The 22,838-nt window shown below is 44.1% G+C and overlaps 1 protein-coding gene across 2 annotated transcripts in view; it reads left to right on the top strand.

Annotated features, from left to right (window-relative positions):
* The first annotated feature begins 3,247 nt into the window (after positions 1 to 3,247).
* The window catches only part of Uevld (UEV and lactate/malate dehyrogenase domains), a 35,414-nt gene continuing 15,823 nt past the window's right edge, over positions 3,248 to 22,838 (top strand). For both annotated transcript variants that reach the window (XM_075952435.1, XM_075952436.1), the window contains exons 1-8: positions 3,248 to 3,348; positions 6,833 to 6,917; positions 7,480 to 7,545; positions 12,158 to 12,321; positions 15,217 to 15,352; positions 17,053 to 17,171; positions 19,572 to 19,674; positions 22,104 to 22,274. In XM_075952435.1, coding sequence (XP_075808550.1) covers positions 3,307 to 3,348; positions 6,833 to 6,917; positions 7,480 to 7,545; positions 12,158 to 12,321; positions 15,217 to 15,352; positions 17,053 to 17,171; positions 19,572 to 19,674; positions 22,104 to 22,274 — 886 coding nt within the window. In that variant the 5' untranslated portion in view covers positions 3,248 to 3,306. The remainder of the gene's footprint in view (positions 3,349 to 6,832; positions 6,918 to 7,479; positions 7,546 to 12,157; positions 12,322 to 15,216; positions 15,353 to 17,052; positions 17,172 to 19,571; positions 19,675 to 22,103; positions 22,275 to 22,838) is intronic.

The following is a 22,838-nucleotide window of genomic DNA, read 5'->3' as shown; positions in this document are numbered from 1 at the left end:
ACACAAACACACACACACACACAGAGCTGCTTATTATATAGCTAAACTCAGTATTGACAGAATTTGCCCTGTGGCTCTGAGCTAGATCAGTTCATTCTTCTGTTGGACAGAGACAGCCCATAGAATACTAACACTGCAGAGATGAAAGCAATGAAATACCAAACAGCCTCCTCTCTGCTAAACTTCACTACCTCTGCTGCTTTGCCAGCCACAGCCTTCTCATCACCCAAGTGTGCCATCTTACAAGATCTTCACTGGTAAATTAGTCACAGAAACGACTCTGCTCCCGATAGCACACATCCAGAATGAGCCTCTTTCCCTTACAGCTTCCACCAAGTGTCCAAATCCCATAACAGAATCGAACGCTTCAAATACCATCTCCCTGAGCTGTACCAATGACCCTCACAAACCTGCTCCCTCGCTGTAAGGAGCAATAAACCTAGTTTCTTAAATACAGCTATGTTCCAGCTTCTGGTTGCTAAGTCTCCTCAAGCCAGAGTCCTGCACAGTGACCGACTTGACCACCAAGGTTGGCTGAAACAGGCTGCCTGACAGCTGGGAGCAGAGATCAGCAACAGAGCTAGGCACCTGATTTCTGTCCCCAGCATCCAAAACAAACCGCTTTCTCAGACTGTCCCTAGAGTTTCTGGTCAACTAAGTCTATATCGCTCATGTTCAATAAGCTGATTTTAGTAATTTCTCAATGTATAAATATTTCAAGACATCATACAGTAAGGATATACACTTTTGTGTCAACAAATGAGTTCTCCCAAGTTCCCCTATTTGTTTTTTAAATAAATATTTGTTTTTATTTTATGTGTATGAGTGTTTCAGCTGCTTGTATGTGCACCATGCGAATGCCTGGTGTCTGAGGAGGCCAGAAGAGGACATCAGACCCCTGGAGCTGGAGATAGAGGTAGTTGTGAGCTGCCTTGTGGGGGCTGAGAATAGAATCTTACTCCCTGTAAGAGCAGCAAGCTGCAGCAAACAGCTACACCATCTCTCCACTCCACCTTCACTGTTTAAATTATATATGTGTGTGTGTGTGTGTGTGTGTGTGTGTGTGTGTGTGTGTGTGTGTGGTATGATGTTTTACTCTTTTGGCTTTTGTTTTGTTTTTTTGTTTTTTGTTTTTCAAGACAGGGTTTCTCTGTAGCTTTGAAGCCTGACCTGGAACTAGCTCTTGTAGACTAGCCTGGCCTCGAACTCACAGAGACCCACCTGCCTCTGCCTCCTGAGTGCTGGGATTAAAGGCATGTGACACCACCACCCAGCTTTCTTTTGGCTTTTTTGAAGGATCTGCTACCCAGCTCCCAAATAAATGGCACACACAGAGGTTTGTTCTTCGTTACAAATGCGTGGCCTTAGCTTGGCTTGTTTCTTGTCAGCTTTTCTTAACTTTCTTAAATTATTCTGACTACCTTTTGTCTCTGGGCTTTTATCTTTATCTATTTCTGTATACCTTTCTTTCCTTCTTACTCTGTGACTGGCTGGGTGGCTGACCTGATATCCTCCCCTCCTTCTTCTCTGTTCCTCCTTCCCTCTCCTTCCTAGATTTTGCCTTGAATTTATACTTTCTGCCTGCCAGCCCTGCCTACCCTTACTCCTGCCTCACTTTTGGCCGTCCATCTCTTTATTAGAACCATCAGGTGTTCTAGACAGGCACAGTAACACAACTTCACAGAGTTAAACAAATGCAGCGTAAACAAAAGTCACACACCTGAGGATAATATTCCCCAACATATGTGCGTCTGCACTCTTGAGTGCAGGTTCCCTGGGAGGCCAGAGGTGTCCTACAGGCCTGGAGCCAGAGTTACAATTGACATAAATTGCCCAGCCATCTCTCCAGCCTCAGGAATTTGCATTTCCAGCAGGTTATTGTGAGTGCACTATACCAGAAACAAAGATGGATTTTGCTGGCTATGAAGCTGGAGGAACCTCACTCAGACCGAGGACTCTCCCTTGGGTACAGCAGGGATCCTGACCCCTGCTGCACAAAGAGTTTCAGGAAAAGTTAGAATGAAAAAGGCAGTTTATTAGACAAAAATACAAAACACAACATGTTATGTGGTTTAAGGAAGGTGGTCTATAAGACTAATTCTTAAATATGGTGGTATGCTTATTTCCTCACGGGATTCTTCTACGGTAAGTGATATTATAAGGAGATTTATGAGGTGTAATGTGTAGGCATGGATCAAAAGAATGAAAGCCATTTTGCAATGCATAGGTTTCACAAGGTTGATGTGTTTTGATTGACTGTAAGCATAGCTTACTAGCCATTTTAATAATCCTGTGATGCTTTCAGGAAAGAGAATTTCATTTTTGGTCAGTCATGTCAAAATTATTACTTTTTTAAATTTATTTTTACTTTACGTGTATGAGGGTTTTACCTGCAGGTGCCAGTGGGGGCCAGAAGAAGGCAACCGGAGCAGTAGACAGTTGGCATGTGGGTGCTGAGATCGAATTCATGTCCTCTGGAGGTGCACCAAGGGCTCCTGTCGAAATTTTTTTTTTTTTTATTTTTCGAGACAGGGTTTCTCCGTAACTTTTGGTTCCTGTCCTGGAACTAGCTCTTGTAGACCAGGCTGGTCTCGAACTCACAGAGATCTGCCTGCCTCTGCCTCCCGAGTGCTGGGATTAAAGGCGTGCGCCACCACCGCCCGGCTTCGAAATTCTTTTTTTTTTTTTTTTTTAAGAAATTCTTGACTCTTCGTAGAAATTAACCAAATCCAGATACATGAGGGGACTTTTTCCCTTACCCACGTCGTCTTGGCCTTTCGGTCTTTTTTATCATCGGCCTCACTAGCTCAGTTATCTGACGAGACTCCACTAGATTTCTCATCTACCCCTAACTACTCCAAAACTTTGATTTTGAACATCCAAATCCAGCTACAGTTTTTGGTTTTGATGGTCGGTCCCCTCCGCGCCCCACCGCTCGCATTCTGGGCTGAAATCAAGTCTTCCCAGAATTTGCTTGCACCAGTTTGCTCATGGGTTCTTCCTAGCTAAGTTTCCCTCAGGAAGCCAAGGTGTTTTTCCGCCTGGCAGGGCGCTGCGGTCCCCGGAGCTCCGGGTTGTTTTCCATCTCCGGCTTTTGGTTTGGGCTCAAAATCCGCCGAGTCGCCCGGCTGGAAGGAGAGCTCGGGATTCCGGTCAACGCCCTGCTCCGAGCACCGCCCAGGCGTGCGTCCTGCGGGAATCGGCCAACTGGAAGGGGCAGGGACCGTCCTCTGTGGACTTTTGGGCCTCGGCGGCTTCCGTCCGCAGCAGGTTCGGAAGTAGCTGAGGACCGCGATTCTGCCAGCCATGGAGTTCGACTGTGAAGCCGTGAGGCGGCTGCTGGGCAAGGTGCGGGCGGGCGGGCGGCGGGCCGGGCGGGTCCCAGCGTCCTCGTCATGTCACGCTGCCCCAGCTCACACCCTCCCTCGATGCCCCCTAACCCCCACCCATATCCTTTTTCCCCCAAAAATCGTTATGTTGCTTTGACACATCGACTCATGCTGTTGCCCAGGCTGGCTGGGAAGTTGCAGCAGTCCCCCTGCCTCAGCCTTCGGGTGTGGGGTCAGAGGCTGGCGGCCCCTCGTCTCCCTTGAAAGAGTCACTCCCTGCAGGTGACTGCTTGGGAAAGTCCCGATTATCTCACTGTGGAAGGGATCGATTCCGCGCAGTGCTTGCTTCTGGACAGTCACTGACTGTGCTCTTGTTTCTGTGTTGCGCTCACCTAGGCTGTGGCCACAGCGTAGGCGCCCACGAGGAGAGATCGCCGCAGACAGCTTGACTGTAGAAAGCTGAAGGGCTCCCCCACCGTCAGGTCTCACCTGCATCCCAGAGTGCTCGGCATTCCTGATTCCTGCCCACGGGCAGCCAGAGCCCTCTCGCTCAGAAGTTAGTTGGTCCTGAAGGTTCAGATTTCCGTTGAAACCAGATTTCTGGTTTTCTTGGATGTGGGGGTGTCTCTCTTTGTTGGGACACACTTTACATCTGTTAGAGTTTTCAAGCCGGGCGGTGGTGGCGCACACCTTTAATTTCTGGAGACATAGGCAGGCAGATCTCTGTGAGTTCGAGGCCAGCCTGGTCTACAGGTCAGGCTCCAAAGCTACAGAGAAACTCTGTCTCAGAAAAAAACAAAACAAAAACCAAAAAACTTTGGTTCCCTAGTTACAATACTCTATTCCCTGATAAATCACCTTAAAACATAAATTTAAGGTGAATGTTATTAATTTTTACATGTTGCCAATATAGCCAATGAGTTTGTGTGTGTGTGTGTGTGTGTGTTAGTGGGGATTGAACCTAAAGCCTTGTGCATACTAAGAAGGCACTCTATCACTATATTCTTAGCTACAACATTCCTTTTTTTACTTTTTATTTATTTTTTGTTTTGTTTTTTCGGGACAGGGTTTCTCTGTAGCTTTGGAGCCTGTCCTGGAACTAACCAGGCTGGCTTCGAACTCACAGAGTTCCTTTTTTTTTTCCTTTTAAGTTTTCTTTTTTTTTTCTTTTTCTTTTTTCTTTTTTTTTTTTTTTTTTTTTTGTTTTTCGAGACAGGGTTTCTCTGTGGCTTTGGAGCCTGTCCTGGAACTAGCTCCGTAGACCAGGCTGGTCTCAAACTCACAGAGATCCGCCTGCCTCTGCCTCCCGAGTGCTGGGATTAAAGGCGTGCGCCACCATCGCCCGGCTTAAGTTTTCTTTATTACGTATAGATACACCAGAAGAGGACACCAGATCTCATTACAGATGGTTGTGAGCCACCATGTGGATGCTGGGAATTGAACTCAGGACCTCTGGAAGAGAAGCCAATGCTCTTCTTAACCTCTGAGCCATCTCTCCAGCTCCTCATTCCTTTTTTAAAAAGGTTTATTTTTATATTTACTTATGTGTATGTGTGTGCTTGTATATATACTACTTGCTGTATGTGGGTGCTTGTAGGAGGCCAAAGAGGGTATCAGGACCCCTGAACATGAAGTATAGGAGGTTTGGGCTATTTAATGTGGGTGCTGGGAACTGAAGCCCAGGCCTTATGGAAGAAGTATTGTCAAATACTCTTAATCATCTCGCCAGCCTGTATACCTGTTTGTTTTGGGTTTTGACAGGGTTTCATCATGTAACCCAGGCTATCCTGGAACTCTTTATGTAAACTAAGCTGGCTCAAACTCACCATGATCTTCCTGCTCTGCCTCCCAAGTGCTGGGATCAAAGGCATATTCCAACGCACCTGACTTGAGCATCTCTGTTTTCCAATGTAGCGGTATCTTCCCTATAGCAATGCAGACAGGTATGGGAAGTTTTGATTGCCCTGTATCCTCTCCAGCACTTACTACTGTCTCATTATGACCATGGCTTGTATCTTGATGATGTGGTGTCCCACCAACCTTTTTTGTTCACTTTCAAGATTATTTTAACTGTTCTAAGATAGCTGTTCCATGTTAGTTGAAGCTTGGAGCTGAGATATGTGTTTGTGTTTCAGACAGAAACTAGGCCTCCTAGAGATGATAAGCAAATGCTTTATCATTCAGCTACATCTCCAGCCCAGTTTTCAGACTTTTGTTTAAAAACTCAGTTGACTGGGCAGTGGTGGCACACGTCTTTAATCCCAGCACTCGGGGAGGCAGAGGCAGGAGGATCTCTGTGAGTTTGAAGCCATCCTGGTCTACAAAGTGAGTTCCAGGATAACCAGAGTTGTTAGATGTAGAAACCCTGTCTCAAAATACACACACACACACACACAACAAAACAAGCAGACAAAAAGCTCAGCTGAAGTTTCACTCAGGGATTTTGCTGAATCTTTTGGGAAATATTACTATCTTGATGTTTTAGATCCACAAACACAGGGTATTTTCCCACTTAAAACAACTTTCCATTTTATTTCTTCCCAGTGTTATGTTTTCAACATCACTTTTGTACCTTTCTGAAGCTTTTCCCATGTATCTTTATTCTATTTCCAGTATGTTGATAGATATCCTTCCTTTCATTTAAACCTCATTGCAAGTCTAGGGAGTGGGTATTATTTCTCTTTGCAGGGAAGAAAATGAGTTGAAAGAAGTTACGCGATGTTGTCTGCAGGCCACAAAGAAAGGCAGTGAGGGCAGTTCATCTACTTGTAGCAAACTCTTGCTGGTATCTCGTTTCCCCTTGAAACCCAGGATACAGGACTAGAGGTGGGAGGGAAAGTCAAGATGTCTCTGGGGACGGACAGCTTGGTTAGACCCCGCCATAAGCGTGGCAGCCTTGACTTTGGTCCTGAATGGCGGCAGGAAGGAGCCAACTCCTGCGTGTTGTCCCCTGCCCTCCATGTGTCCACCCACACATAGAGAACTACATTAAATCAATACATTAAAATGCAATTACACTTTTTTTTTGTTAAAGTAGATGTTCAGTAGTGATGAGCGGTGCATCCCATAGGCTTCTGGGGTATTTGGAGACATATAGACTTAACTAATCAAGGCATAGGTCTTGGGTTAAGCTTGGGGCTTACTACTTTACTTGGTGTCTGACTTAGCAAATTTTGTGGATTCTCTAGATTTTATTTTATAAAACAGAGCAGTTGTAAACTCTGCTTACTCCTTAGCACCATGGTTTAAAAGAGCAGATTGGAAAGACTTGGTGGTGGATTTTGGAAGACACCTACATTCCTAACCTTTGGGTGGCTGAGACAGGAAGATGGCCAGCTTGAGGCCAGCCTGAACTCTAAAGAGAGAGCCTGTCTCAGATTAATAATGAGCCAAATACTGGCGACCCTCACAGTGGTAAAGCCCTGCCCCGGGCCTGGCATCCAGCAGGCGTTAGTCTTGTTCACACTTTTATTTTCATTCCTTGCTTGCTCCTCTCATTTCAGTACAAGTTCAGGGATCTGACGGTAGAAGAGCTGAAGAATGTGAACAAGTTTTTCCCGCACTTCAGATATTCCATGGACACCTACGGTACGGGTAGCATCCTCTAGTCCTTGCTGCATTATTTGGATTACTGATTATTTGGTCTGAAGAGCTTCCAAATTATGTTTCTTTTCTTTTTTAATCTCAAAACTTGCCATGTAGCCAGGGATAGCCTTGAACTTCTGATCCCCAGCCTCCATCTCCTGAGTGTTGGGATCACGGGCAGGCACCTTCGCTCTGTTTTCTTTGGTGATGGAGGTTGAAGCCAGGTCTTCATGATTACTACCCAAATATTCTATCAGATGAGCTGTACTCCAGCACCTGAAGCAGGATCAGTATGTACCCCTGGTTAAGCTGACTTTGAGCCCATGGCAGTTCCGTGTCCACCTCTCAAGTGCTGGGGTTACACGTGTAGGACACCATGCCTGGCAAGGAACATGCCTCTTAAGAGGGGAAGGTGGGCTTTGAACTTGGATTTCAGTGTCCAAGTTTTATGTTTTTACACCTCTTTCTTACTTCTTTATTTATTTTTGCATAATTTATATGTGCAGTCACACACATTGATTGCTGTTCTCTCTTCTCACTGACATTTTGAAACTTTTTCTTCTAGTTTTCAAAGATACTTCCCAAAAAGACCTGCTGAACTTCACTGGTACTATTCCCGTGATGTATCAGGGTAAGTCCAGAAGCTGAGAGAATGTGGGACTTCTCAGCTCAATTCCTTAGTGCACACCACTGTTTTGACATACTCCTGAGGTTTGTCTGGTCAGGACCTTAGCAGATCTGGCGAGATCTTATATGTGTCAAAGAAGGCCTAGGTCAATGTTAATTCTGTTTAAGATATGCTTGTTGAATACTGTCCACTAGGTTGGTGGGGTCTGAAGACAGAAGGGAGCATGACAGGTGTCGCATGCACTAGGGAGAGAGGGCCATGCTGTCAGTGGTGGAGTGCCAGAGGCCTGTGCCTTCCCATTGGCATCCGTGCTTGTCCCGCTCTGCCCTCTGTTCTGTAGATAAAACTGAATCTCAGCCTGGTCACGGCCATTGTCCTGCATTACTGGGCATTTTAGAGTTCAGTGACGCCTGAGATAGTAAGGATTTGCTCAAAAAGAAAGAAAAAGAAGTCATTAACAGTTTCTGTACTCAACTGTTCCCTACCTGCTGTTCTGTTCAACAATGTAACCTTTGGTACAGTAGAAGATCAGCTATGCGATGCCGATGCGTTAGAAAGACAGCAGCACATCTCTGTTCAGAGCGGTTCCCTGAAGCAGCGCCCACAGTCCCACCATTCAGCATTTGTTGTTGCTGTGTGGGAAGCAGTACACTTGTAATCCTGGACCTAGGATGCGAGACAGTAGAGCCAAAAACCCCATCTCCGACAAAACAAAATGTCATTCATTCACAGTGCAGATCAGCCCCGAGAGAGCACCGCCGGGAATGACTGATACACAGTAACTGATACTAGAAAGTATCAGCAAGTGTTTCTCCTGGTGTGGTTTACTTGATTACTGACTGGAAGGGATGGGAATAAATGAACCTGATAGAAAGAGAAGAGAGCTTTGGGAGACCAATCAAAAAGGAGAAAAAAAAATCTCTTAAGAAAGGGTTCAACATTGAACAGTGAGATTTTGGAAGACTTCTTTAAAGCCATTTCCCCCATGTTAATTCCTAGACCATCGTAAGCCTCCCTGTTTCCTGTCTCCCCAGCCAGCTAGTGACTTTCCATAAATGTGCAGAGGCTTTTTTCTGCCTGTGACTGAAGATGCAAGCCTTGGCCATAGGCTCTGCCGAGGCTGCAGAGTGGGAGGTAGGACAGGCGGCGCTCATCTGCCCTTGCTTTCCTTCTCTCTTTCCTGCCGGGATCGCAGCCTGTTTGCTGCCTGTCAGAATGTCACTCGTACCCGGGAGTCGTTCCCTTCGCTCTCTACTTTGCTTGGTTAGACATTAAGAAGAAAGGGAGTGAGGGAAAGAGATGGGGAAGGAAACTGATTCAAGTAATTTGTTTTGAGGCAAGAGAATAATTCTTAGTACTCTGCTGATTTTAATTTTATTATTTATAAAAGATTTATTTATTTATTTATTTATTTATTTATTTATTTATTTATTTATTATGCATGCAGTGTTCTCTCTGTCTGCCTGCACACCAGAAGAGGGCACCAGATCTCATCACAGATGGTTGTGAGCCACCATGTGATTGCTGGAAATTGAACTCAGGACCTCTGGAAGAGCAGCCAAAGAGCAACCAGTGCTCTTAACATCTGAGCCATCTCTCCAGCCCCTCCATTGTATCATTTTAATAGTCACTGTTTCAGGGTCTTGTGGTTCCCCCTCACAGAGCTGGGTTTCAGACTCCACACACCTCACATGCCAGCCTCTACCACTGCGCTGCATTCCACACCCCAGCCTCAAGATGGGGTTAGCTTAATACTGCCAGCTCCATGCAGTGCTGATGCTCTGCGTGTGGCCACTGATCCCTGTGCCGTTTTCATCAGAGCAGTAAGACTGTTTGCAGTTCTTCCCCCACTCCAACACTGGAGCTCAAGCACTGGGCTTTACACACTTCACGAGTGGTTATTGCAGCTGCCACTCGGAAAGCTCTGCTCCAGGTTTGTCACCTTTGACCATAACTACCTTCTGGAGTATGGTGGTGTGTCTCTGTACTTGTCACTCACTTTGTGGTCTGTGGTCACATGGTTTTGTAATCATAGGATTCTCTCTGGGCCAACAGATAGGGGTATGCCCATACCCACCTTGTAAATACTTAGGTTAAAAATAAAGGGGTGGTTCTGAGAAAGACCAATATAAAACCGGTAGATTGCCAGGTTTTAACATGTCTGTAGTGTGTTCGTTGCAGTCCTGGATGCACATTAGTATGGCAAGGGGAGATTTTAAGAAATGTTGTCTAGGCCGGGTGATGATGGCACACGCCTTTAATCCCAGCGTTGTCTATATCCTGTTGGGTTGCATCAGAATGGTGAGGGAGATGGGCAAAGTGCTTTACGTGTTTATAAAATACATAGTCATGCTGAGTGTTGTGCTTAGAGGGGAGGAAACAAGATGAGAAAAGTAGCTTTTACCTGAAAGAAAGTTTCCATAGTAAGAAACAGATTACCGTGAAGTGGTTTAAAAGAACAGCCCACAGTGTTTGTCATGTCGTGCACTGTAACAGGCATCTTACATACATGGACTTCATCCCAACAGTGCCATGAAATAAGAACAAGTATTACTGTCATTTTACAAAGGAAAGGATGGAGGCAGAAAGAAGCTAAGTATCTTAGGTGAAGTCACACGGCTAATATGTTGAAGCAGGAATCGTGGTCCCGAGCAGAATGCTCTCAATACAGTGTAAGGCATAGACTGTGAAGCAGAATGCTCTCAATGCAGTGTAAGGCATAGACTATGAAGCAGGAATGATTGTTAAGGACAGAATAATTAAATTTTAGATGTCTGGTCAAAAGTTTAGTTTTCACTTAACATTGGATTTAGCTTTGGGCTTCATGGCAACCAAGGCAGGCACTGATTCTTGGAAGGTATGACCTACATGGTTAAAATCGGAAGAGCATGCAGTCATGTCTCTCTCTTCCTCCAAAGTGGTTTATTTTGTGGTAAAGGGTTAAACAGAGCCTCACATGAGCTGAGGAACCCCCAGAGTTGTGGTAAGAGCACCTGGCTGACAGGAAAGTCTAATAATGAGAAGCCTGCAGGCAGCCAGGAGTGGACTGATAAGATCAGGCCATGAGAACAACATCCACTGGCAGTACTTGGCCCCAAGACTACAAAGAACAAGTCGACTAATAAAAATGTCTACCCTCAAAGTTCCTTTGTCAAGCCCCTGTGTCTGGGCACAGTCCCTATTCCCACAGAGAGATGGCTGTCCCTCCTTTATTGTTCTAGATAAAAGAAAATTGCCTCTGTTTAGGTTGGTCTCTTATTTTTCATGTGCCCTTGATCAGTCCTGATCTAACATAATTGCAGTGCTGGCATTTGAACCCAGGGCCTCACACACCAGGCAGATGATCTGCTGACTTAGACCCATTGACTCATCTTTGACCTGTTATCATAAGCCTGTGTCTTTTCCTGAAAAGAATTTGGAGCGCTTCTAAAGAATAGTGTTTGTAAAAGACTCATGTACCATTGGGTGCAGGTGTGGGTGTTGTTCAGAACCCTATCCTCCTCTCGCTTTTGGAGTGTAGGTGTATGTTGACTTGTTGAAAATGCAGAGGGTTGGGGTTGGAGAAATGGCTCAGAGGTTAAAAGCATTTGACTGTTCCTCCAGAGGTCCTGAGTTCAATTCCCAGCAACCACATACTGACTCCCAACCATCTGTAATGAAATCTGGTGCGCTCTTCTGACTGCAGGAAAGCATGCAGACAGAGCACTGTATACATAATAAATAAAGAAAAAGAAAATGCAGAGCGTTTTGGCCCTCCCCTCCCTCACTCAGTTCTGAAATCTGCATGGTTTCAGTTTCATGCAGCCTTCTGACATGCTCTACAATTTAAGGGTCACTAAGGAAAGGTGGCTCAGCTTCTCCTCTAAGTTCTGTGTGTCTAGCTCAGCTCATGGTTCACAGCAGCTGTAATTACTGAACTGCTTGAGGGCAAGTACCCGAACTGCGGTCGGCTCGTTTGTCCTTTCTTACCTATATGACAGACTTATTTAGCAGCTGGCATAGTACCTCATGCTAGGGATAGAGAAACCAATGAGAGAGAACCCACAGTAGAAAGGCAGGCTGGGTAAGCAAATGATTTCAGGGTAGAACAGATAGAAAAGTAGAGAGGCGACGGTGTCTCTGCTTGGGACGAGCAGAGGAAACTACACCAGAAAGATTTTGTGTCCCCAGCTTACAGTGCAGAACGTCCTGTCAATTGCTTCTGAACTGAAGAGTTGGCCACTGTCGGCTTTGCTCTGTTATGCTGGTGCTGTAGTGAGACCCTCTTCCCAATGTAGAGAAACGGAAAAGCAGGCTGATTTACACCCATCCTTTACATACCGTAGGCTTGGCTACTCTTTCTTCCTTTATCTCTGTACTTGGGACTGAACGCAGGGCCTCACGCACACTAGCTAAAACTCCACTTGTGAACCCCATCTCAGCCCCTTTTTTATATTGAGGCAGGGTCTTGATGCTGTCTAGACTGAGTTCAAACTCAGTCTTCCTGGAACCTCAGCATCCTGAGGTTGAATTATAAGCTCTTACCACTGTGCCTGGCTGCCTGTTTCTAAAATACCATCTAGTGGCATTGTACATGCATACGTATGTGTCATGATTGTTTATATGTCTCCAACAGGTAATACGTACAACATACCCATTCGCTTCTGGATTTTGGATTCTCACCCTTTTGCTCCACCCATTTGCTTCTTGAAGCCAACTGCAAACATGGAAATCTCAGTTGGAAAACATGTGGACGCCAAAGGCAGAATATACTTGCCCTATCTCCAAAACTGGAGCCATGTAAGATCAGATTGGATTTTCTTTAAGTTATCTTTTCTGAATGTCTGTCTTTGATCTTGGTAGTATAAGTAAGCATACTGCATCTTCCTTCCTTTCTTATTTATTGTTGTTTTGGTTTTGAGTCAGGGTCTACTCTGTAAACTGACCTTGAACTCAAAGAGCTGCTGCTTCTGCCTCCCTATGTGCCACCACACCGGAATAATCTTTCAATTACATTCTTCATGTGATCTTTAGAAAGAATTTGAAATTGAGCTCTCTTGAGTCTTTGACGTTACCAAAACACTGATGACATGAGCTTGTATCCCCGCCTTCTCCAGGTCAGGGAGCCAGCTGATGTTGTTCCTTGTTTTATTCTCATTTGCCACTTGAGGGGATACACGAAAAGCTACTAGCAAAATACTGGAACTCTATTTCCTAGTTTCTGCCTATTAGTAATTCTTACGCTATATAATTCTTATGTAGATGTGTGTAATGTGTATAATTTTACCTGCTTTATTTATTTATTTATTTATTATGTATACAACATTCCTTCCATGCCTGCCTGCATGCCAGAAGAGGGCACCGGATCTTATTATAGATTGTTGTGAGCCACCATGTGGTTGCTGGGAATTGAACTCAGGACCTTTGGAAGAGCAGGCAATGCTCTTAACCTCTGAGCCATCTCTCCAGCCCCCTTTACCTGCTTTTTTAACTATGTGTAAGTTCATCATACTCTATGTAATCTGTAATGTTCTTTGTTTAACTGACTGAGTGCGTGTGCGTGCTTGCGTGCGTGCATGCGTGCGTGTTTGTGAAAGAGAGAGAGAGACAGAGGAACCTAGGGCCTGAAGTTTGGTAGGCAAGCATTCTGCTGCTGAGTTTTGTCCGCATTGGTCTTGGCCCAGCCTTGAACTATGACCCTTCTGCCCTTCCCTCTGAAACAGCTGTGATTATGATTCTGTCCTCCAGGCCTTCTAAGGTTTTCATTTTGCAGTGCTAAGTAAGGATTGAACCTCAGGCCTTGCTCATACCAGACAAACACTGTACCGCTCAGTTATACTCCAGCCTGGCATTGCGTCACTTTTTTAAAAAGTTGAGTTTTATGTATTTACTGCACGTGTTTGTGTGTGCACATATGCATGCATATGTGCCATGGCACGCGTGTAGAAGTCAGAGGGCAGCTTGTGGAAGTCAGTTTATTGTCGTGCGAGCTGCAGAGGTCAAACTCATGCTGTCAAGCTTAGCAGCAGGTTCCTTGGCCTGCCGAGCCATCTCGCTGACCCTTTCTGTCCCTTCGTTTGTTTTGAGACAGGCTCTCACACTGAGCCCAGAGTTCTCTGACTGTCTCGACAGACCTGCCACCAAGCTCTAGATATTCGCCTGCTCTAGGGTTCCAGCCGCACACTGTCATATTAGCTTTAACTGGTTGCTGAGGATCTGATCAGGCCCCCATTCTTGCCCTGCAGGCACTTTATCGACCGAGCCATTTCCTCAGCCCTGTTTCTTTGTTGAATTACCTACCTTACCTTTCTTTAAACTATCTTCAAAATATGTATTGATATCTGTGCCCTCTTTAAGATTTATTTTATGGGGGATGGAGAAATGGAAGATGTAGGTTAAGAGTACCAGCTGCCATTCCAAAGGATCTAGGTTCAATTCCCAGCACCCACATGGCAGCTCACAAGTGCTTATAACTCTAGTTCCAGGGGATCTGACTCCCTCACACAAAGAAACATATAGGTAAAACACCAATGCACATGAAAATAAATAAATTTAAAAGATTTATTTTATGTATATGAATGTTTACCTGCATATATGTATGTGAATCATATGCGTGCCTGATGCCCATGGAAGCCAGAAGTGGGCATCAGATCCCCTGGAACTGGAGTGATAGGCAGTTGGGCGAACCCCAGTCTCCTGAAAGAGCAACCAGTATTGTAACTGCTGAGCCATTACTCCAGCCCTTCCTTCTTTCTTTTGTAAGGAAATACACAATAAATGCATTAGGAAATAGGCATAGGGATAAAGTGTTGTGTCCCAACCTGGATGGCGGATAAATACTATTGCAGCTTTTCTATTAGTTTGAAATGACTTCAAAATAAAAAGTTTCAACCCTGTGTATTCTGCTACAGAGTATGTTTATCCTGTTTTCCTACATTTGGAAGATGTTGGTTTAGCATTTTCCTGCTTGTATTGTACAGCTATGTGGAATATTTTCCATGAGATTTCCAGGGAAGTTACTTATTGTATGACAGAGTTTGTTTGTACTTTTCAGTTAAGAATATTAAAACAAACCAGGCAGTGGTAGTGCACGCCTTTAATCCCAGCACTCAGGAGGCAGAGGCAGGCGGATCTCTGTGAGTTTGAGGCCAGCCTAGTCTACAGAGCGAGTTCCAGGACAGCCAAAGCTATGGTGCCATTTACATGTAACAACAATATGAACAAATATGCAATATTAAAGCTGCATAAAGTGAATTATACCATGTAGAATATTGTTATACCATTGAGGCCTCCTTCTGTTTCCATCATGCGAAGTTTCTCATGATTTTCTGATTATTTAAAATTCTGTATAATACTAAAAATGACATGGGATGGCTGCCATGCATTGTTATATAGTAGATATAGCTTACAAGGCGTATGCTTCTTTTGTTATTGCTAAGGGGTGTAGCTCAGTGTAAAGTGCTTGCCTAGCACACACAAGGCTGTGAGTTCAGTTCCCAGCACTGCTGAAGAAAGAAAACAGGCAGGGGTTGTAGTGAAGACAAAGAGCAGGCTCCAGAAGACATCTGGGGAGTCAGTATATACAGGTCTTCAGCTGCGCATTGTTCAAGGACCGCCTTGCGGATGACAATATAAAACTAGTATTCTTCAGAAAAACAATGTTGTGTAACTGTCCCCTTTGCCTGTATTCTTCAGCCTAAGTCTGTCATTGTTGGATTAATTAAAGAAATGATCGCCAAGTTTCAAGAGGAACTTCCTCTCTATTCGGTGCCATCATCCAACGAAGCGCAGCAGGTCGACTTGCTAGCCTATATTGCAAAAATCACTGAAGGTTTGTACTGTCAGTTAGATCACCTATGGGTTAAGAAATTAGAATTTCTCACTAATATTCTGTACTGTTGCTACTTAAATTCAATAAATAAACATATGAATATGTATATATATGTTTAATAAAAATTCCTCTATATAGTTCCAAATAAAATTTGTTAAAATATAAAAATGTTACTCTTACATAGACAGATACAATAGTTCTTGCTTTATTCAGAGCCCCTTATAAATTAATTATCCAAACCTTGATCATTTCATGTTTCTGTAGCTTTGACTTATTAAGTATATGAGTCCAGAGGTATATAAGTCGAAGTTTCTTATTGGTGCTAAAACCAAATATTCATGCCTAGAAATTTTCAGTAGAATTTTTGTGAATATTGAGCTCAAAGATTGAGTGTCTTCCTCAATCTTCTCCTGGCATATAACAATTGTGCATGATGGTTTCAGTGTGACATTTCCATACATGCTCACAGTGTGTCTCTGGCCTGTTCACCCTGTACCCTTCCCTTGTGCTTTCCCACACTTTTTTTAATGATTCATTTTTATTTTTTATATACATTGGTGTTTTGCTTACACGTATGTCTGTGTGCGGGTGTTGGATTCCCCTGGAACTGGAGTTATAGACAGTTGTGAGCTGCCATGTGGGTGCTAGGAATTGAACCCAGGCCTTCTGGAAAAGCATCCTGTAATCTTTCCAGCCCCAAATAAAAAGTTTTTAAATGTTTGCTGGGTGGTGGCGGCACACACCTTTAATCCCAGCACTTGGGAGGCAGAGGCAGGCGGTTCTCTGTGAGTTTGAGGCCAGCCTGGTCTACAGAGCGAGTGCCAGGACAGGCTCCAGAGCTACATATAGAAACCCTGTCTCAAGAAACAAAACAAAACAAAAAAAGTTTTAAATGTTTATAATACTGTCTTTAAAAAGAACTCTATATAAAAGAACATTCAGTAGAAGACCACTGTTTTTCCTGGGGCAGGTGAGACCGGATCTCAGGTAATTCTGACTGGCCTCAAATTCTGTGCAGCTGAAGATCACGTTGAACTCCTGACCTTTCTGCCTTCTCTCAACACTGGGATTCCAGGCCTGTGCAGAAGTGCCCAGCCTCTTGCTCCTTAGACTAGGTGTCACTGTGTAGCCCAGGCACTGCCTCAGTCTCCTGGTTGCTGGGATTATGGACTGAGCTACCATGCTTGGTTTCAGTCTCCTGTCCTTGCCTTCATTAGTTCAGCAAGTTGTTTGGGTTTTGTTGTTGTTTTATTAATCTATAGAATCTCTATCAGAGCTTTTTCTTTTTTTAAGTTTTATTTTTAAAAAGATGCTGAAAGGGCTTTTTTTTGGGGGGGGGTAGGGGAACAAGGTCATGCGTGTGACTCAACTTCTGGTCCTTCTCCCTTAGCTTCTTGAGTGTTGGGATTTTAAATGTATGCCATCTCACCAAGATAGGATAGATATGAAATATTTTCTCTGATTTGTCAAATGCAAATGGACTAGACATTGTTGATGTATTTATTGCCTGTATATATTGTATATATATTGTACTTGTTTGTATATAGTTTTCTTATATTATTTATAGCCTTTTTTATTTTAGACAAAAAGGGGAAATGTAGTGGCATTTCAATTGTAGTTTAATAAATAAAGACATTTACAAAATAAAGTTTTTAATATTATTTTTTTAATTCTCAGGATGATTTTTTTTTATTTCGTAGGTGTCTCAGACATAAATTCAAGGGGCTGGACAAATCATGAGACTAAAATAGCGAATAAAATCACTGTGGTCGGAAGTGGAGATTTGGGTATTGCCTGCACAATGGCAATTTCAGCAAAGGTATGTAAACCTAGTTGCTGGAAGTGTATCTGTACTTTCATTGGACTTTTTCCATTGTTCACGCATATGAGTATTGCACATGTGTGTATGCATTCTTGGCGTGCGTGAGTACGCGTTGGGTATGTGGGACCTGGAGGTGATGTTGGGATCACCCTCAATTGGTCTGCCACTTCATGCATCAAGGCAGCTGGACAGGGGGACTGGTCTCCCCAGCCAGTTCACTCTGGAACCCTGGCTCTGCCATCTGAGGCCACAATTGGCATGTGGGCTGCCATCCCCTTCCCGCATTTATTTGCGTGGGCTTCTGGGGATCAGAACCTATAGTCTAGATCATTACCAGGGTTTTGCTGTACAGCCTAACCTACTCTTAAATAGTCTCCTTTCTCAGCCTTCTGAGTGCTGAGATTACAAACATTGACAGCCGATATAGGATTCCCCTCTGTATGCAATGAATATGTTTTATTGCCATTGGTTAATAAAGAAGTTGCTCTCTGCCAGTGACTTAACAGAGTAAAGCCAGGCAAAAAATCCAAATAGAGATGTCGAGAGAGAGTAGGCGGGGTCAGAGAGATGCTGCTGTGTAGCCTCAAAGGAGAAAGACACAAGCCGCCAGCCAGAACCTTACTGGTGGTAAAATACAAAATAATAGAAATGATTTAATTTTAATCTAAGATGTAAGATCTAGCCAATAAGAAACTAGAGCTAATAAGTCAAGCAATAATTTATTTAATATAGTTTCTATGTGATTATTTTGGGTCTGGGCAGCTGGGAAACGAACAAGCAGCCTCTGCCCACGGACAGCCACACCTGGCTTTCAGAGTGGTAACACTGGCATCTCCTAAGAATTGGTTAGGAATTCATAGTCTTCTGCTAAATCTCCATTCTACCGCAGCCTGGTGATGAGTGCCTCACAGGTGACTTAGTGGTCTGGTAGCCTGAGCCCTCTTCCAGAATCCTGAACTGAAGTGCTTCTTGTCTCGTTTGAAGTGAATGCTTGGGTTGGTTTCCATCTTGAAGATCTAAACACATCATGTCATTTTTCACATGTACTAGTACATTTATAGGATAACTTCTGTAAATGAGACTAGCAGATTAATTTATTAATTTTTGAATTTTTAAAATGTTTTAAATTTTTGATAGAAATTGTTAATTGAGTTTTGATAGAAATTGTTAATTGAGCAGAAGGGACGCGTGCCTTTAATCCCAGCACTCCTGGGCAGAGGCAGAAAAGTCTCTGCGGTCAAGGCCAGCCTGATCTACACAGAGAGTTCCAGGACTGCCAGGACTACACAGAGAAACCCTCTCACTTAAGAGAGAGGAGGAAAAAGGAGAGAAATTGTCCACTATGTCAGTTGTACTAATTATTCTCACACGTTTGGATCTGTGTGTGGACTAAATGAAGATGGAAGCATACACTTTCTTTGCATTTTCCTAGTGTGGTTCACAATAATAAGATCATAGCTATGCTTTAGGAAGGACTACCATGGCTGGCCCTGTGCCATATACTTAATCTCACAAACACCTAAAATAAGGCTAAGGCCGGTGCGGTGCGTAGTTACCAGGTAATAAATGGAGTGCTTCTTAGTAGGCCCCCGGGTATCTCGAGACCTAAGGGCTCCCACTCCCCCACACTCTTGGCATTGACTTGCTATCACTTCCAGTCTACTCACCATACTGCCCAGGGAGCCATCCTTGGGCACCGGGAGTATTTTTCTGCGGCGTCTTTGGTGAAAATACTGCATGATAGCAAGGTTTGATTTGTGGTGTGCTCTCTCGCTCTCTCTAATATTTATTTATCTCTACATAGAAAGTGTTTGTTTGTTTGTTTTGAAGAACCAGGCAAGAGTTTTTACTTTTAAGCAGGGAGTGGTGTGCTAGAATAGACACCCCCCCGACCCAAAATCATTTTAGACTGTTTAAGAATAGGTACTAAGCTAGGTGTGGTAGTGCACACCTTTAATCCAGCACCTAGGAGGCAGAAGCCAGGAGGATCTCTGTGAGTTCAAGGTCAGCCTGGACTATAAGCAGCCAGAACTGCTAAGGCTACACAGAGAAACCAAGTCTCAGAAAAACCTAAAAAAGAAAAGAACAATAACAACAGATACTGTGGCATTAAAAATCAAAACTCAAGAGGAACAGTAGCATGCCTACCGTATCCCCTTTGTCATTCATTCAAAAAGAAGATACAGTTTGCCTCCTGAGTAAGCCCTGTTAGGTCGCGGTGTTTAGTCGTCAAGCCTGAAGGGTAGTGTCACCTGCACAGTGTGCACATTTTCTGTATTGCTATTTTGTTTCTTTTCTTTCTCAAGTAGTGCAGGAGTCCTCATTTCTCAGTGAGCTCATGTTGAGTAACTGGCTATATTGGTAGAACATTGTTCTTGTTCTAATTTTTCCACACAGGGCATTGCAGACAAGCTGCTCCTTTTAGACCTCTCCGATGGGACTAACCAAGGAACGATGGACCTTGATATCTTCAACCTGCCTAATGTAGAGATCAGCAAAGGTTTGATTATTCTATTTAAAGATCGTTATGGGGGCTGGAGAGAGGGCTCAGAGCTAAGAGCACTGACTGCTTTCCCAGAGATTCTGAGTTCAATTCCCAGCACCTACACGGTGGCTCACAACCATCTGTAACAGTGTCTGATGACCCCTTCTGGTCTCCAGAAATACATGTGGTCAGAGCACTCGTACATAAGAAAAGTAAGTTCAGTTTCTCAGCTGTAACCGGGAATGTAACTGTCTGCCGTGGTGCACAGGAGACGTCTAAGCCAAGACTAACAAAAGACGCTCAGTTCACTGTGATTGTGCTCAAACTATTCTTACCATGAGCTCTAATGAGAACAGATTTGAAAATACTATTTTAGGCAGTCAGGGGTATCTATCATACTTATCTATCTTATCTGAGGCCCTGGATTCAATCCTACACCCACAGAAAGAGGTAGAAAATGAAAAGGAAGTTTTGGCCGTCTAACCCTTTTTGTGTGTATGAGCCTCAGTCTTGCTGTTTCCCTGCTTCCCCTCCTGCCTCTCCCATTCAGTGTTAACTATAGGCACCTGCCACCAAGGCCAGGCTTCTGCCTTTCCAAAAACAGCGTCATTTTATAGTGTATGTGACATCATGTTAGTACAGATATACTTATTTAAATACCATATTTAGGGATTGCTGGTTTTAAAATATTTTACCGGGAATGCATAGTTTTATAAACAAGCCCACCTATGGGCTGGAGAGATGGCTCAGTGGTTAAGAGCATTGCCTGCTCTTCCAAAGGTCCTGAGTTCAATTCCCAGCAACCACATGGTGGCTCAGCCATCTGTAATGAAGTCTGGTGCCCTCTTCTGGCCTGCAGATATACACACAGACAGAATATTGTATACATAATAAATAAATAAATATTAAAAAAAACAAAAACAAGCCCACCAAGCCTGGGAGCTGGCTCAGTGGATAAGAGCACATCCTGCTGTTGCAGAGGACCCAAGTCTGGTTCCTAGCACGCAGGTGAGGCAGCTCACAACTGCCTATAACTCTAGTTCTAGGGGTTCCAACAGCTTCCATGAGCACCCATATGCATGGCACCCACACACGGATGTATGACACTAAAAATAAATTTTAAAAATCAAAATATATTAAAAAACAGATCTGTGAATGAATGTGTCCCCTAAAACATGTTTACCAGTTTATAGAGAAGACCATTTTATACCGCCGCCACAGTGCTGTGGGCTTCTTTTGTCTTTCCTTAGGTCTCCTCCGTCCCTTGACTGCTTTCCAAGTGCTGTGTAAAGCAGTTACACAACTAAGGTGCACTGAGTGTGGTGGTGGTGGGGGCTGACTTGCCTGTCTGTTCTAAAAATAGTGCGTCACGGTTCAACAGGCCGTCAATCCCTGCAGGAGACAGTTGGCTCCTGTTCCTCCTCTGAGAGAGCACTGTAGTTCTTTTAATGGCCGCGAGAGGCTCCTTGGGGAGCTGGATACTCTCTTGTTCCAGGCCCTCAGGTTCTTAAGGGACCTGTTAACTGTTCAGATCCTGTAAGAGAGACTGTTTAGTCCCCAACCCTAGAGGAAGAGACTGTTTAAGACCTAAGGAAATCCCTCTTTCCTGTGCGTCTCATTAGCCATTGGTAACTGGCTAATGAGATTTGAATTGAATCATTTCAATTCAAAAAGCAGAATCTTTGAGAGAAATGTTCAGTACATGGGACTTGCCACCAAGCAAGGACTCAGAATTACCCATGAGGATGAGGCCATTTTTATCATTCAGATCCAAAGGAGGAAAAGGAGGAAGATTCTGGAAAATTGGGTTGAAGCCAAGGTGTGGTGTAACTTGAACTGTTCACTGGTTTTTGATGCTCTGAACAAGCTTCCTAACCTCTCCCAGTACCATTTCCCCTTGGGGAGGGTGGGGGTTAATAGCATAGAGTCTGAAACCAGACTGCCAGGGCCTGAATTCCAGCCCCTCTGCTGACTTACCCAAGCCCTTCACTTCTCTGCTTAGTCCTCCCGCTCTCCCCGGGCTGTAGCACAGCCACTTGGAAGGAATCCTGAAGCTCCCAGGCTTAGTACAGAAGCCAGTGGTTGCTCATTTTACCTCCAGCATACTACTCATTTCCCCTTTAAGAGCTGTGAGTCACAAAGAAAACCCAGTCTTTGTGTACTGGTGCTGGTTCTTTCCAACTTCCTGCCTGTCTTGTTATGTATCCTAGGCTGGTCTCCACCTTGAAGCCATTCCGCTTCTACCTCCCGAGTGCTGGATCGCAGCTCTGTACCACCGTGCTTGGCCCTGGGATCCAGGCTGTTGCTCTGCAGTGTTCTGACTGACAGCTGTAGGGGCATGTATGCCTGAAGGCTCTCTGTCCACAGACTGGAGAAACATTTTATCATGTACAAGCATTAGTGGAGACCGTCTTGAACTCAGCCTGTTTCTTTTTGTTCATCAGATTTGTCTGCCTCTGCTCATTCCAAGGTGGTGATCTTCACAGCCAACTCTTTGGGTGGTTCTGAATCCTACCTTCGTGCCGTGCAAAGCAATGTAGACGTGTTCAGAGCTCTTGTCCCGGCTCTGGGACATTACAGTCAGCATGCTGTCCTGCTTGTTGCGTCTCAACCAGGTAAAGGCTTTATTTAAATTCAAACGATGTTCCTGATCATCAGTATAGTTGCCGTTGCTGGTTTTAAAAAGCCAAAGCAGTGTTATGTAAAGGAATCTTTAGTAAGACTGCTCTTACAAGGGACAGTACAACCATATGCCGCTCACCAGTTACTCCTTGTAACTGTATCACCAAGATTACAGATCATAGCTTTTCAGGAAATATTGCCGGAGGACCAGCTCTCAGCAGGTCAGAGAAACTGGAGCGGAGGTGCGGCATTGACGAAGCTGCATGCACACATAGGACACTTCTCTGAGGGTCAAACCTCAGTTCTTGATTTTGTTGTTTTCTTTCTGCTGCTTGTTCTGTATTTTCTCCTTATCCCTTCTATACCACCTAAAACAAATATTTCTATGCAAGGAAAGATTACCTCATAACCACAAGTTACATATTTTCCAAACACAAATTAAAATCTTTACACAAGAAGGAATCACATTAAGATCACAAGTTACGTGTTTTTCTTAGAAGCCCACACAGAGTTAAACATTTTCTTTGTACTAATTTTCCCATCATAACATCTTCACC

This window comes from Microtus pennsylvanicus, chromosome 18, assembly GCF_037038515.1.
Source record: "Microtus pennsylvanicus isolate mMicPen1 chromosome 18, mMicPen1.hap1, whole genome shotgun sequence".
In the NCBI taxonomy this organism is placed as follows: Eukaryota; Metazoa; Chordata; class Mammalia; order Rodentia; family Cricetidae; genus Microtus; species Microtus pennsylvanicus.
The sequence above is the reverse complement of the archived record's forward strand: the minus strand, read 5'-3'. Positions and strand labels throughout refer to the sequence as shown.